This window comes from Coenobita brevimanus, chromosome 4, assembly GCF_032717465.1.
Source record: "Coenobita brevimanus isolate Jiangsu-jjx chromosome 4, ASM3271746v2, whole genome shotgun sequence".
In the NCBI taxonomy this organism is placed as follows: domain Eukaryota; kingdom Metazoa; phylum Arthropoda; class Malacostraca; order Decapoda; family Coenobitidae; genus Coenobita; species Coenobita brevimanus.
The window spans coordinates 35,839,116-35,853,245 of NC_136957.1; the positions used below are offsets into that span (position 1 = coordinate 35,839,116).

The window sequence follows — 14,130 nt, forward strand, 5'->3', positions numbered from 1 at the left end:
AAACACACACACACACACACACACACACACACACACACACACACACACACACACACACATTATTATTATTATTATTTCATACTCACAGTGAGGTTGAGCGTATAGGTGGGTGTTGTGAGGGGGTCCCAGGGCAGGACGGTGAGGGCCGGGACGACGGACAGTGGAGGGTAGATGGCCAGGTCTAGGGTGGCCGTGAGGGGTGGAATGATCTCCAGTATACCATCGTCAACTTCCACCGCCGACAGGGTTGCCTGCGGATAGATTACAAAGACGGGTATATCATCATCATCATTATCACTATTATCATCACACCATCACCATCATCACTATTATCATCACATCATCACCATCATTACTCATTATCATCATCATCATCATCCCCACCACCATCACTATTATCATTACATCACCATCATCACTATCATCATCAACATCATCACTATCACCATCATCATACCACCACCTCCACTATCATCATCACCACCACCACCACTATCATCACATCACCACCACCATCATCATATCATCACCACCACTAACATCATCACATCATCATCATCCTTGTTGCTGTCATCATGATCATCGGTGTCGTCCTTGTCAATGTTGTGAAAAATCCAACCCATGACACAAGGAACGGGTCTTGACTTTGGCTCTCTGCTGTAGTGTCTTTGTTTTTTCTTGGAAGGAATAGTTTGTGGGCTCCTGGCCTTTGGTTCCTTTTTCCTTGAATCAAAGAGAGAGAGAGAGAGAGAGAGAGAGAGAGAGAGAGAAAATGGATTAAAACTGAAAATGATAATGACGATGATGATGATGACAACAATAACGATGATGATGAAGATGGAAGTAGCATGAATGAAATGAAAAAGATGTCCTGGAGGTGAATGGGCTAGAGAGAGAGAGAGAGAGAGAGAGAAACATTGCTGGGCGTTACCGTGGCGATGGTGTTGCCCTCCTTGATGGGGACGCCGTAAACATAAGACCCGTTTTTGGTCACCAGCTCTGGGGTGAAGTACTCCGCCGGCACAGACGTCTCCATCACCACATTCTGCCAGGAGAAAACATTAAACTGTACTCTATCTATCTATTGCCAGACGCCATAATCCCATAAGGGGTGGCCATTGACTTTGAGTTATTTGTTTTACACGGAGGGGCACTAACCCTCCACCAACCCACTTGCTGACACGTAGGATTTGGTTATATGGTTACCACTCAGTGTCATTTTCACTTTAATTTTGCCTAAAGTTGCCATCTCTCAATCTTCAACGCTTAAAAAAAAAAAAAAAAAAAAGAGGAAAAAAAAAAGGGAAAGAAAGAAAAAGAAAAAAAGAAAAGAAAGGAAAGAGCTAGTCATGAAGAAAACACATGATATTGCAGCATACTCTTTTTCTGAGAGACTGACAAGGAGTAGGTGAGTGAGATGGAGGGGGTTGCCGAGGATAAGATGGAGGGCAGGAGAGGAAGAGGATGGCCAAGGATGAGATGGAGGGGGTTGCTGAGGATGAGATGGAAAGGGGGAGAGGAACGGAGTGGCCAAGGATGAGCTGGAGGGATGGAGTGGAGAAGTATATGAGGGAGGGGGTGTGAGCTGGGAGCAGGGCAGTGAAATGGCAGAGGACAAGGTGATATGGAGGCGATTTGTTTGTGGCCACCCCTTATGGGATTAAGGTGTCTGGCAATAGATAGATAGATAGATTTTTTCACTTAAATTTTGCCTAAAGTTGCCATCATTTCAGTGCTGAATTAAAACCCCCCAAAATGCTAGTCATGAAGAAGTGTTGTGAGGAGATATAGAACCACAGTATGCTAATCATGAAGAAGTGCCACAGTAGTCTTAATCTGCCACTCAGCTATACATAAGTGGAAAAAGAATCCGAGAGAGAGAGAGAGAGAAAAAAAAAGAGAGAGACGTACCTCGGTGATAAAGATGCGGTTGTGGTGGGCGTCGTATGCGGTGGCGGCCAGGGCACTGCGTCGGCCAGTGACCATATTCGGACCATAGGGGGGCACCACGCTCAGCACCAGGTAGGACGGCTCGACCACTCGCACGCTGGCACTCGGCTGTTTGACCCACAAGGACGATTCGGCCACGTTCTTGTCTCGAAGGATGACCTGGAACGACATCAAGAGGTAGTTATCGCTGTCACCATTACTATCATCATCTGTTGGTGTTATCATCATCATCACTATTGCTGGAATCATCACTACTCATCATCACCATCACTAGAATCATCATTACTCATTATCACCATCAACATCAGTAGAATCATCATCAGTCATTAGCATCATCAGTAGAATCATCATTACTCATCATCACCATCAACATCACCAGTCATTAGCATCATCACTATCACTAGAATCATCACTCTTCATCACCATCACTAGAATCATCACCATTCATCACCATCACTAGAATCATCATCATTCATCACCATCACTAGAATCATCACCATCACCATAATCATCACCACTCATCATCATCATCACCAGAATAATCATCACTCATCATGATCATCACTAGAATCATCACCATCATCACAAACATTATCATCAACATCAAAGGAAATTATCATCACTGTCACCACTATCATCATCACTAAAATCACCACCACTCATCATCATCACAAACATTATTACCATCCATCACAGGAACGTTATCCTCACAGTCACCACTACCACTATCATCATCATCATCACTAGAATCATCACCACTCATCATAATCAGCATCACAAACACTATTATCAACATCCACCATCATTGTCACAACTACTGTTATCATCAGCTTGTCTTCATCATTAGAATCATCACTACACATCATCATCTTCATCATTAGAATCATCACTACACATCATCATCTTCATCATTAGAATCATCACTACACATCATCATCACAAACATCATAATCCACATCACATCATCTTCAGCATCATCACCATCACCAACTGCCTGGACTCCCTCACCTGTGTGTTTCCCAGGGATTTGCCTTTAACACTGATCCCATCTGACTCCAGTTCCGCCACCTCTGTATCCACCACCTGGAGAGAGAGAGACAAGGATATCATCATCAGCAGCATTATCTTACTCCTCCTCCTCCTCCTCAAGAGTCCTCCTCCTCATCATCATTATCTTTCTCCTCCTCCTCATCATCATCATCAGCATTATCTTTCTCCTCCTCCTCCTCCTCCTCAAGAGTCCTCCTCCTCATCATCATTATCAGCATTATCTTTCTCCTCCTCCTCCTCAAGAGTCCTCCTCCTCCTCATCATCATCAACATGAAAGTAGACATTGAGTGGATGAAGGGAGTAAGTCATGGATGATTATACGCACAGCAAACTCATTATCATCATCATTATCACCTATCTATCTAGCTATCTACTGCCAGATGCCTTAATCCCATAAGGGGTGGCCACCAACAAATCACCTCCATGTTGCCCTGTCCCCTGCCATTTCACTGCCCTGTTCCCAGTTCATACCACCCTCTCTCTCATAAATCCTTGCCCTAATTATTATCATCAAGAAGGCAGAGGATAAGTAGATGAAGGAAGTAAAGTCACGGGGAATTACACACACAGCAAAATAAAAGTAAAGTCAAAAGCATGGTCAACTCTGGAACTGTTTCCCTCTGTCTGTATTTCCTACTTCCTATAATCTCCAGTCTTTCAAACGCACTGTGTCCATGGATCTAGAAGTGAACGGATCTTGAATCTGGCTCTCTTTTGTATTTTGTTTTTTCTTGGAAGGAATGGTTTGCGGTATCCTGGCCTTTGGTTCCTGCTTCCTTGCATTAGAGAGAGAAAGAGAGAGAGAGAGAGATCCTGACCCAACAGCCCTACTGCCATGTCATCAGGCTGCTGAGCTGAAAGGGGTTAGGGATCTTCATCAGGCTAAAACAAATACAATAAATCCATCCATTATCCAACCCAACGTCACCCCACAAGAAGAGTAGGAACCCGGGGCTAGCCACATCTCAATTAATCCATCCACATCTTAATAAATCCAACCACATCTCAATAAATCCATCCATGTCTCAATAAATCCACCCACATCGCAATAAATCCATCCATGTCTCAATAAATCCACCCACATCTCAATAAATCCATCCACATCTCACCTGAAGATAGAACTGTGATGAGGCAAGGTTGATGGTTGAGAGGTGTCCCTGTTTGAGCTGGTAAACGGCGTAGGTGACAGTGGTGTGGGGCAGTAGGGTGACGTCTGCTGGCTCCAGAAGCAAGTTGGCCACCACCATCAGGTCAACCCAGGCTGATTCAATTTGCTGGGGGGTACGGAGAAAGACTGGCTATGAACTGGCAGAATGGTTACAATTTTACTTTATTCATCCATCCATCATCAATCCTACGTCACCCCATGAGGAGCGTAGGAACCCAGGGCTAGGCAAGAACTTAGGCTAAAACATCCATTTGTCCACCTTTAATGCTGTTATAACAAGGGATTACCACAAGAATATAATGCTAGCCACTGATTGGTAGGGAGAATGGATAACTATGAACTGGCTGTAATGGTTACTATTTCTACTTTAACTTGGGCTAAAACTTCCATCCATCCACTTTTAATGCTGAGTTATGTTAACCTGCCCCATCCTGACGTTTTTGGACCTTTTTTTTTTTTTTTGGCTCAAACATCTGTTTTTGGTGAAAAACATCGAAAATTCATAGAGAAATCGCTCACCTGAGGTTTAAAATACTCAATCTAGGTACGAGTACCTCCTTACATGACTGGGTTTTCTAACAGGCTGGCAACAAAGAAAACGAGTTCTATGGGAGGGTAACTATTTTATCCACTCATAAACAGTATTTATTTATTTACTTGGTACAAATTTATATGTAGTATAAGACTATATTGGTTTTCAAACAGTAATATAGGCATTATAAGCATTGTTCCACTCACTAACTCATCACCATTCATGACCTTTTTTTTCCCACATTACCTGATCATCATTTCTGACTGTTTCTTCCTCTAATGCTACATTGTAAACTTTGTCCTCCACATTGTCATCGATTGGGGAATCACTCTGGCCCTGAATGTCTTTATTGGCCAGGTCACTGGTAACAGGTGAATTGCCGAGACAATGGCGTGCAGGGGGGGGGGGGAGAGGTTATGCGGTGTAAGGCATTGTTCCTGCTTGGCATCTTGTAGAGGAATAGAGGAAGGTGTCCTGTGTATACGTGCCAAAAATCACTCGCGAAATCACCCACGAAAATTGAAAATTGTGCAAATTAAGGACCTTCCAATGTTGCCGCGTTAATTCACGTCGCCGGGACGGCGCGGGTTAAAGGATTACCACAAGAATATAATGCTAGTCACTGATTGGTAGGGAGAATGGATGACCATGAATTGGTAGGGTTGATTACTCTTTATGACCTAAAACTGCCATCTGTCCACTTTTAACGCTGAGTAATACCAAGGGATTACCACAAGAATATAATGCTAGTCACAAAGAGGTGCCATGCATGGGATGTGCAACTGCAGCATCCTCTTTATTTCTGCCACTAACCTACATGAAATAAGCTGCAAAATGACAATAATCCAGGCCAGGCTGAGGTGAAAGAGTCATGTGATTTAGCTATAATGAATACTCCCTCACCTTGCTGTTCTATTTTGCCAATGGTCTAATTCAACCTCCATTCCCCTTGCCATCTAAAACTATCCTAATTCATGTCTATGTAAGCAACACAGACATCACTGATAAGACACAGAACCTCTTGCTTAAACTTATGAAATTACACTTGTATATGTATACATGTAAGTATGTAATGTATACCTATGCACCTAGCATATACAGTATTTGCATGTATGTATGAATGTATGTACTATATGTATATGTATGTATGTACTGTATATATATGAATGTATGTATGTATGTATGTACTGTATGTATATGTATGTATGTATGTCACTTGAACCCACCTGGTAGGCAGGATGGGCGAGGCGTACAGAGAGCCTTGCCGAGCCAGTCTGCCGGCCTTCCACCAGTACCATGTAGCCACGCAGACCGGCATCCTCCAGCGGGGCAATGGCTGGGGGAGTCTCATAGGGGGACTCACGGAATGTCATGAACCTGGGAAGAAGGAAGGCAGTTAACCAAACGACAGTTTCATTTACCCACTGACATCCACGGACATCTTCTTAATTTTATTCTTACCATCTGACATCTTTTTCATTTTATTCTTACCATCTGACATAGTTTTAATTTTATTCTCACCATCTGACATCTTTTTCATTTCATTCTTACCATCTGATCAGTTTACTCAGCTTATGATCATGTTGTTAATTTCTTAGTATTGTTTACTGAGGCTCCAACATTCTTACATGCATCAGCCTTGGTCACCTAAAGGCATCTCTCCACTCTGCTTGATCTCTGGCAGCCTCCCTATTCTGTCCCTTCTCCCTGAGGTCACACTCCAACCTCACCCTACACTTTTTAACCAGTGGGGATTCGATATAGCCATAACAGACCCTTTTAGCACAAGAATTCCTAGGTTGAACTAAACTACCCAAAGGACAGCACTAAAAAGGAAGAAAGAGAGAAGAAGGCAGACAGATAAAGAGACCAGGCACAGATAGATACAAGATTAGGTATACACAGATAGATAAAGAGACCAGGCACAGATAGATACAAGATTAGGTATACACAGATAGATAAAGAGACCAGGCACAGATAGACATGAGACTAGGTAAGCACAGATAGATAAAGAGACCAGGCACAAATAGATACGAGACTAGGTATGCACAGACAGATAACAGACTAGGTATGCACAGATAGATGAAGAGACCAGGCATGCACAGATAGATACGAGACTAGGTACACACAGATAGATATGCACAGATGGTTAAAGAGACCAGGCACAGATAGATAAAGAGGCAAGGTATGCACAGATAGATAAAGAGACTAGGTATGCACAGACAGATAAAGAGACCAGGTATGCACAGACAGATAAAGAGACCAGGTAAACACAGATAGATAAGAAACTAGGTATGCACAGATAGATACAAGACTAGGTATACACAGATAGATAAAGAGACTAGGTATACACAGATAGATAAAGAGACCAGGTAAGTGCATATCCCACCTGAGAACCGTCTGTGCAGCCACCACACTCTCGCGATCAGTGAGTGTCTGCAGGTCCCACGTCAACTCCATGCCCTCCAGTGTGCTGAACTCATTACCTGAAACAAAATATCAAATTATCGTACACGTCATCCTCCATTTACCACAACTTCTATTTTCATCATCATCATCTTTTTTTCAGACCTAAGAATGCAGTAAAGTGATGACATTTTTAATACTACTACTGATATTACTTTTACTACTACTACTGATATTACTTTTACTACAACTACTACTGATACTACTTTTACTACTACTACTATAGTCTCACCAATCTAAAACCAAGGTTTGGGTGGAGTCTAGCCGGGGATTTCCCGGCGTACAGCGTTGCCTTGTTTCCTATACTCTGATTGGCTAGTGGCTGACCTGACACCGTTAGAGTTCGTCCGCTCACACCTCGCCACCTGGCCTGACATGACTTCACCCACTTGTGTGTGTGTGTGTGTGTGTGTTTATGTGTGTGTGTGTATGTAAAGACAAACTAATTTAAGTTATAAATATAATTTAAGTTATATATATAACAGAAAGTGAACAGTGGAAGCACGTGACAGAAGCTTAAATCTCCCTCCAATGGATCTGGATGTTGCCGCTCGTGAGTATTTTAACTTATTTATTTCTATTAAGAAAATAGCGTATGTTCTACTGATTCTTTCAAATTATATTATAAACGTAATTGTTACATTACTCACCCAACTTAGACGTACCGTGAAAGTCGGTAAAAGTAACTACATTTTTTTCAGCACCACTGTAAAATATGTATGCCACATTTCTTTATTGATGTACAAGAGCCATATGCATTACAAGTTTACCTTCCTTTGACATGCTAGAATACTTACGTTTATATTGTATTAGTATGTGTGTACCTATCTGTGATGCCTATTACATATATAACAGAATCTACTCATCGCTCGTTTAGGAAGTATGGCATGGCTGCACCCAGCGCCAGACCCCACCCAAACCTTGGTTTTAGATTGGTGAGACTATACTACTGATATTACTTTTACTACTACTACTACTACTACTACTACTACTATTACTGATATCACCTTTACTACTACTACTACTACTACTACAACTACTAACCACACAGTCCCTAGTCCCACCTTGATCATCGTACGCGCGGACCTCAAACTCCTCTGGTGCCTCCTCCACATACAGCTCCCGTGTGGTGGTGACGATCTCGAGACGATGGATGGCGTCAATAAGCACATCACACCGCAGCACACCACCAACACCAACTACAAGCACAAAATAATTATTATACAGTACCAGTATACAAGTGGAGAGAATGAAGAATGAAAGACTGACTAACAGGGTGTACGTAGATGAGGTGGAGGGAGGGAGAGGGAGGGGTAGACCGAGGATGAGGTGGAGGGATGGAGTTGAGAGGTATATGAAGGAGGGGGGGGTGAGTTGGGGGGAGGGTAGTCCAATGGTGGTTGACAGAGCGACTTGGAGGCGTTTTGTCTGGGGTCACCCTTTGCGGGATTGGGGTGTCGGGCTATAGATAGATAGATAGTAACTCCCATTCCTGCATATAAGTCTGAATGTCTATCTATGAAGTTATCTGTGCACCAGTTTATCTATCTGCAACACTATCTATTTACAGTAGACCCTCAATTTAATGTACCCTGATAGACCAGATATTATATTTAACGGACATTTAAGCCACCAGACTTCCGCTGGCTATGACGAACAATGTCCACTAAACGGGACACAAAATATACATGTGTTTCGTACCCTCTTTACGGAAGATGTGGAACAAACTCAAAAGGACAAAATTACTGTAAAATCGGTAGTTTTTATTTTCAGTACCAAAATATGCCATTCTATTCATTTACTTTCAAACGTGTGCTTGAAATTCCACCTCAGCGGGGACCATCGGATATAATGGATTTTCAGCTTTTTTTGGGATCAGAGTCCCCCCCCCAACTTAGTCTGTAATAGGGTAATGGGGAAGGTGTACTATAATACATACATGGGGTTTTGTGTGTAATTATGGGGTGTACTATAATACATACATGGGGCTTTGTGTGTAATTATGGGGTGTACTATAATACATACATGGGTCTTTGTGTGTACCAGTAATTATGGGGTGTACTCTAATACATACATGGGGCTTTGTGTGTACCAGTAATTATGGGGTGTACTATAATACATACATGGGGCTTTGTGTGTAATTATGGGGTGTACTATAATACATACATGGGATAATACGTACATGGGGCTTTGTGTGTAATTATGGGGTGTACTATAATACATACATGGGGCTTTGTATAATTAAGGGGAGGGTGTACTATAATACATACATGGGGTTTTCTGTGTAATTATGGGGAGGATGTACGACAAAACATACAATGGGCTTTCTGTGTACCAACCTGTGTCCTGTGCGAGGATGATGGCAGTCTGGCGTGTGGGTGAGCGGCTGATGGCTGACACCTGCACCTCGTTGGCACATCCATCCTCACCAACTTCCTCCCTCAGCAACACCAGCTCATCACGGGAACACGACCTGGAATAGACGAAGAAATACCAGCCTTTGGTTCCTTCTTCCTTGCATAAAAATATAAATACAGTAAATAAATACAAAACTTGGATTCTGTAATGCTACTCCTTAATTCATCATTGATCTTCACACCAATATCATTATCATCATCATCAATCATCATCCAATCCCTCATGCTCTCTAAAAGTGTAGAAAGCTAGGGTTTGGCTATTTCATTCAAATATTAAAGGTAAGGGTGACCAGTAGCATTACGTAGACAAAATAAATAACTAAATAAAAATAATATGGTAAAAAAATGAGGTCGCAAAAGAATTACCGTAATGTTAAAAAGATCGTACGCTGCTAGGACTTCAAGTCACTCCGGTCCCTAGTTTTATTGGCCCTAGTCACTCCGGCCACCCACCCTCGTCACACGGACCCCCTACCCCAATCTAACCTAGCCTAACCTTTTTTCTATGCAGACACTCTCAGGAGACATTTTTGTATCAGGCTACAGTACCAGTGATTTGGGTGGGAGGCCGCAGTGACTGGGGCCGGTAAAACTAGGAGCCACAGTGACTAGGGCCTGAAAAACTATGGGCCGCAGTGACTAGTGCAGGAAGAACTATGGGCCAGACTGACTTGTTTCCTGGAGCTAGAACTGGTGATGTACAAGTTTTACTGACTGAAGGATAGATGGATTGGGTTTTTCGAGGATGATAATGTTGAACATGGAGGTTGGGAGGAGCAGACAAATATATAATGCAGGCTGGGAGAAGCAGACAGATAAATATACAATGGAGGTTGGGAGGAGCAGACAAATATATAATGCAGGCTGGGAGGAGCAGACAGATAAATATACAATGCAGGCTGGGAGGAGCAGACAGATAAATATACAATGCAGGCTGGGAGGAGCAGACAGATACATATACAGTATAATAATCAACAGTTAATGCCATGCAGCACTAAAGCAGCAATAAAGGAAACTAATTAAAAGTCTGATAAATCAATCTAAAAAGAAGTAAATGTCACAAAATACTAAAGAGTGAGTAAAAAATAATAAAATACGGTATATGAAAGTGAACTACAATGAACAGGGTTTGAGCATAAATTAAATGGAAGAAGGAAGATGGACATGACCAAGGAAGGACATAAGACAAGCAACAGAAAAGAAAAATAGACTCCCCCAATACTATCAGCATGACAGAAAATGGTTGGAAGAGAGAAAAGGAAAGCCATTATGTTGAACTTTAGAACAGACAGGACAAACTAGGATGTGCTTAACTGAAAGATCAACAATGCAATGGGAACCAACAGGAAGGGATGAGGGACAAGCAGAGTAGCCTAGTTATTATTTCCGCTTATGCTCCTGGTGTGGACTAACTTAAATCAGGAGGTAAATGATATGCTCTGGGATAAGTTCTTGTAAGTTCTGGCAGGTATAAATAAGAAAAAACTATATTATGAAGACTGAAACAGGAAAACACTAGTGGCCTAATGACAAACGATCATGAGAATCTGCAAGAGTAGAGTGAAAGCTGCCCGGGCAACTTGATAAGAAAGTGTCAAATGTCATGTTACCTTCGACCTTTGCAATTATCATATGCACACACCTAAACAGTTTAATTGTGTGAGTCTACCGGTAGGCCACCTGACACCCACTAAAAGCTAAGAAACGCTCCTTCCTCTTCATAGTTTTCATATCAATTAGGATACCAGTTCAAACATGACGATCGCCGGGATCAAGCTCACCACTGATAGCAGCCGCCCTCGAACACCTTGAGAGTAAAGTTGGTTGGAGCTTCATGGTTGTATGGCAGCAGCACACGCGGCACATTCAGTTTGGAAGCACTACACACTGATAAACACAATACACCAACAATAAAACAGACTTCCGCTTTAGAAAGTAACGGCATCGCGCCGATCATCCATGCGGGAGCGCTTACACTAACACCACCAAGTTCACCAACCTTCTGTTTTCCCTGCTGGGGGTCCGAGTCAGAGGCGACAATTTGCTAAGCTGCGAACTTTAGTACGTGATAAAGTATTCATTTAGGATATGAACGAATAAATATTATAATTACTGGCCTCGTAGACATCTTTACTAGGTATCTAATACATTCAGACCCCCGTCACGGGTTGAAATTGTGACAAATACTGACACGACAGTTTAAGCAAATCTTATATTAAGAACACGAGGCGACATGAATATATCCTGGGTTAAAAAAAAAAAAAAAAAATCAGATGCAGTATAACATCCATTGATAAAGAAAAAAAATATCGTTTCCGGACCTATTAATTAATTAGTTCATAATCACTCATAGGAATGCTTTCAGTAATATAGTTTGCTCAGATCTCTCTCTCTAAAAAAAAATGAGTATTTGTCATGAAAATTCAAAATTTCCATTGGTATTGTATAGAAATCTTTTGATGCCGCTCAAAACAATGATAAATTCCTACTTATATAAAGTATTTACTGCAAAATTATTTAAAACAATGAACAAGTAGCATTTATAACGTAAAAAATATTAACATTTTGCAATAGAAATCACATCTTCCTGAGATCATACGCTGAAGGCTGAAGAATAAACTGAATAATAAAATATATAACCTGTATATATTTACATGTTGTGTAGAAGCCTAACAAGAATCTTGATTTCAGTATTAAACATTAGCAAAATAAAGTAATGAAATAAAGTAAGTTTCAAAAAAGAAAATGTCATAAGTAACTAAATCGATTAAGAAATAGCAAAAAACCTTCATGAAGTATGCTAAAATAGCAATTACCATTACTGTCCTACGGCATAGATGAGCCAAAACTGTTTAGATTGTCCAACTATTGAAACTGAACGATTAACTACGTCTGAAAGTGTCAACCAGTGCATAACTACTCACTGAAAATCCCTACACCTTCCAGAAGATACTCACAGGAAGGATGAATTTAGTGGTTACAAACATCCCAGATACATTCCACTCAAAAGACCTGAGGAACTTCTTTTCAGAGTATATAGAAAGAGAGACTTTTACCTGCTTCCACTACAAACACAGACCTGAGAGCCAGCTGGAGGAAACCGTGGAACTACCTTCTAACCCTAATGATGATGATAGAACAATAAATGAAAATAGCAGTGAAAGTTGCCAGGTTACTGAATTACCCGCCAGTGAAAAAAATCCAGCTGTGGGTAGTGTGAGCAATAAAGACCAAAATGAAGAACTGGAGTCAACTACCCAAAGTTTAGACAAATTTAACAAGGCAGAATTAGCTTGTGGAGGTTCAAAGCCCCATTGGTTGACTTCGGGTTTATCTGGCCTCTCCATGTTGATCAGTGAAAAAAAGCAAAATGCCAGGGAAAACTGCAAACCCTTCCCTACTAAACGCATGATGGGAGAAACTTCAGGCATTATTACAGAGAATGAGGTTAGGAAAAAAGGTGGTGATGATGCTGGGATTACAGAGGAAACCAATGTGCCAAATATCCAAAGAAGTGAAGAGAGAAACCTATCTTTGGAAGAATATATTAAAAATTTGACATTCTCAGAAAATCAAGAATGGATGTGTTGTGTGATGAGTGTGAAGGCCGAGTATGAGGCTGGGTTTATAAAGAAGTATGACAACAAACACTGGGTGAACCGCACCGGTGATGTGTTGCCCCCAAAATGTCGCATCTTTAAGGTTAAATTACGCAGCACCAAAAACACAGGTATGGATCATGGCAGAGTGCAGAAGAAATTGTCTTACCAAAAATTGTTATACTGGTACAATAGGCGGTCCTTAATGTAAGTCAGGGATGTTTCACAATATCACAACTTTTTCCTCTACAACAGGCATGTACAGGTAGCAGTGAAGCTTTTATTTTTATTTTTCATTATTTATTATAGAATTTTAAAAAGCAATGTGCAGTAGTATACTGGTATACTGTGTGCTATACACAGTAAATTTTTTTTTTTTTTTTTTTTAAGAGTAGGATGCTTAGTATGGAAGGCGAGAGTAAGAAGGCTTTTTCTCAACAGGGGATACAGATTATAAAACCCGTAAGGAGCTCGAGTCATCAGGCCTGGCCCCAAACTCCCCATGGGGCCTGAAGGAGTTCCATCCGCCCCCTATGATGCCACAGGGCAACGTCGGCACCCCCACACACCACTTCCAGCAGCTCATACAGTCCTGTCAGCTGCCTGCCTTCTTAATAAAGAAGCTTGGGCTGGATGGCCCAAAGAAAAAGTACCGGTAAGAAAGTCACCATATACCAGTACCTTCCAGCATGTTATATGTGACCAGTGCCTTTCAGTATGTTGTATGTCACCGGTGCCCTGTAGCTAGGCATATTACCTTTTTTTATTTTTATTTTTTTTAAGGCCAGGAAATCATTTACTACACTGGGTGGTAACCATATACTGTAACCAGATTTTGGTGCCTGGTGGTTTAGTGGGTAATTGCGGAGCTCCAGTCGGACTGAGTCAGTGAGGTTTATATCCAAGGGGTGGTTGGGGTTTATTGCCTGCATACTGCCACTCAGGGA

The 14,130-nt window shown here is 41.6% G+C and overlaps 2 protein-coding genes across 2 annotated transcripts in view; one reads left to right on the top strand and one right to left on the bottom strand.

Annotated features, from left to right (window-relative positions):
* Gp210 (nucleoporin 210) overlaps positions 1 to 11,529 on the bottom strand; it is a 44,391-nt gene extending 32,862 nt beyond the window's left edge. The window contains exons 1-10 of the mRNA XM_080269982.1: positions 11,366 to 11,529; positions 9,507 to 9,640; positions 8,232 to 8,366; positions 7,091 to 7,187; positions 5,928 to 6,078; positions 4,111 to 4,275; positions 2,959 to 3,033; positions 1,912 to 2,109; positions 932 to 1,045; positions 87 to 251 (exon numbers count right to left, since the gene is read on the bottom strand). Coding sequence (XP_080126108.1) covers positions 87 to 251; positions 932 to 1,045; positions 1,912 to 2,109; positions 2,959 to 3,033; positions 4,111 to 4,275; positions 5,928 to 6,078; positions 7,091 to 7,187; positions 8,232 to 8,366; positions 9,507 to 9,640; positions 11,366 to 11,529 — 1,398 coding nt within the window. The remainder of the gene's footprint in view (positions 1 to 86; positions 252 to 931; positions 1,046 to 1,911; positions 2,110 to 2,958; positions 3,034 to 4,110; positions 4,276 to 5,927; positions 6,079 to 7,090; positions 7,188 to 8,231; positions 8,367 to 9,506; positions 9,641 to 11,365) is intronic.
* A 930-nt stretch (positions 11,530 to 12,459) lies between these two features.
* The window catches only part of LOC145396659 (G patch domain-containing protein 3-like), a 9,328-nt gene continuing 7,657 nt past the window's right edge, over positions 12,460 to 14,130 (top strand). Inside the window, exons 1-2 of the mRNA XM_080269983.1 lie at positions 12,460 to 13,314; positions 13,625 to 13,832. Coding sequence (XP_080126109.1) covers positions 12,549 to 13,314; positions 13,625 to 13,832 — 974 coding nt within the window. The 5' untranslated portion in view covers positions 12,460 to 12,548. The remainder of the gene's footprint in view (positions 13,315 to 13,624; positions 13,833 to 14,130) is intronic.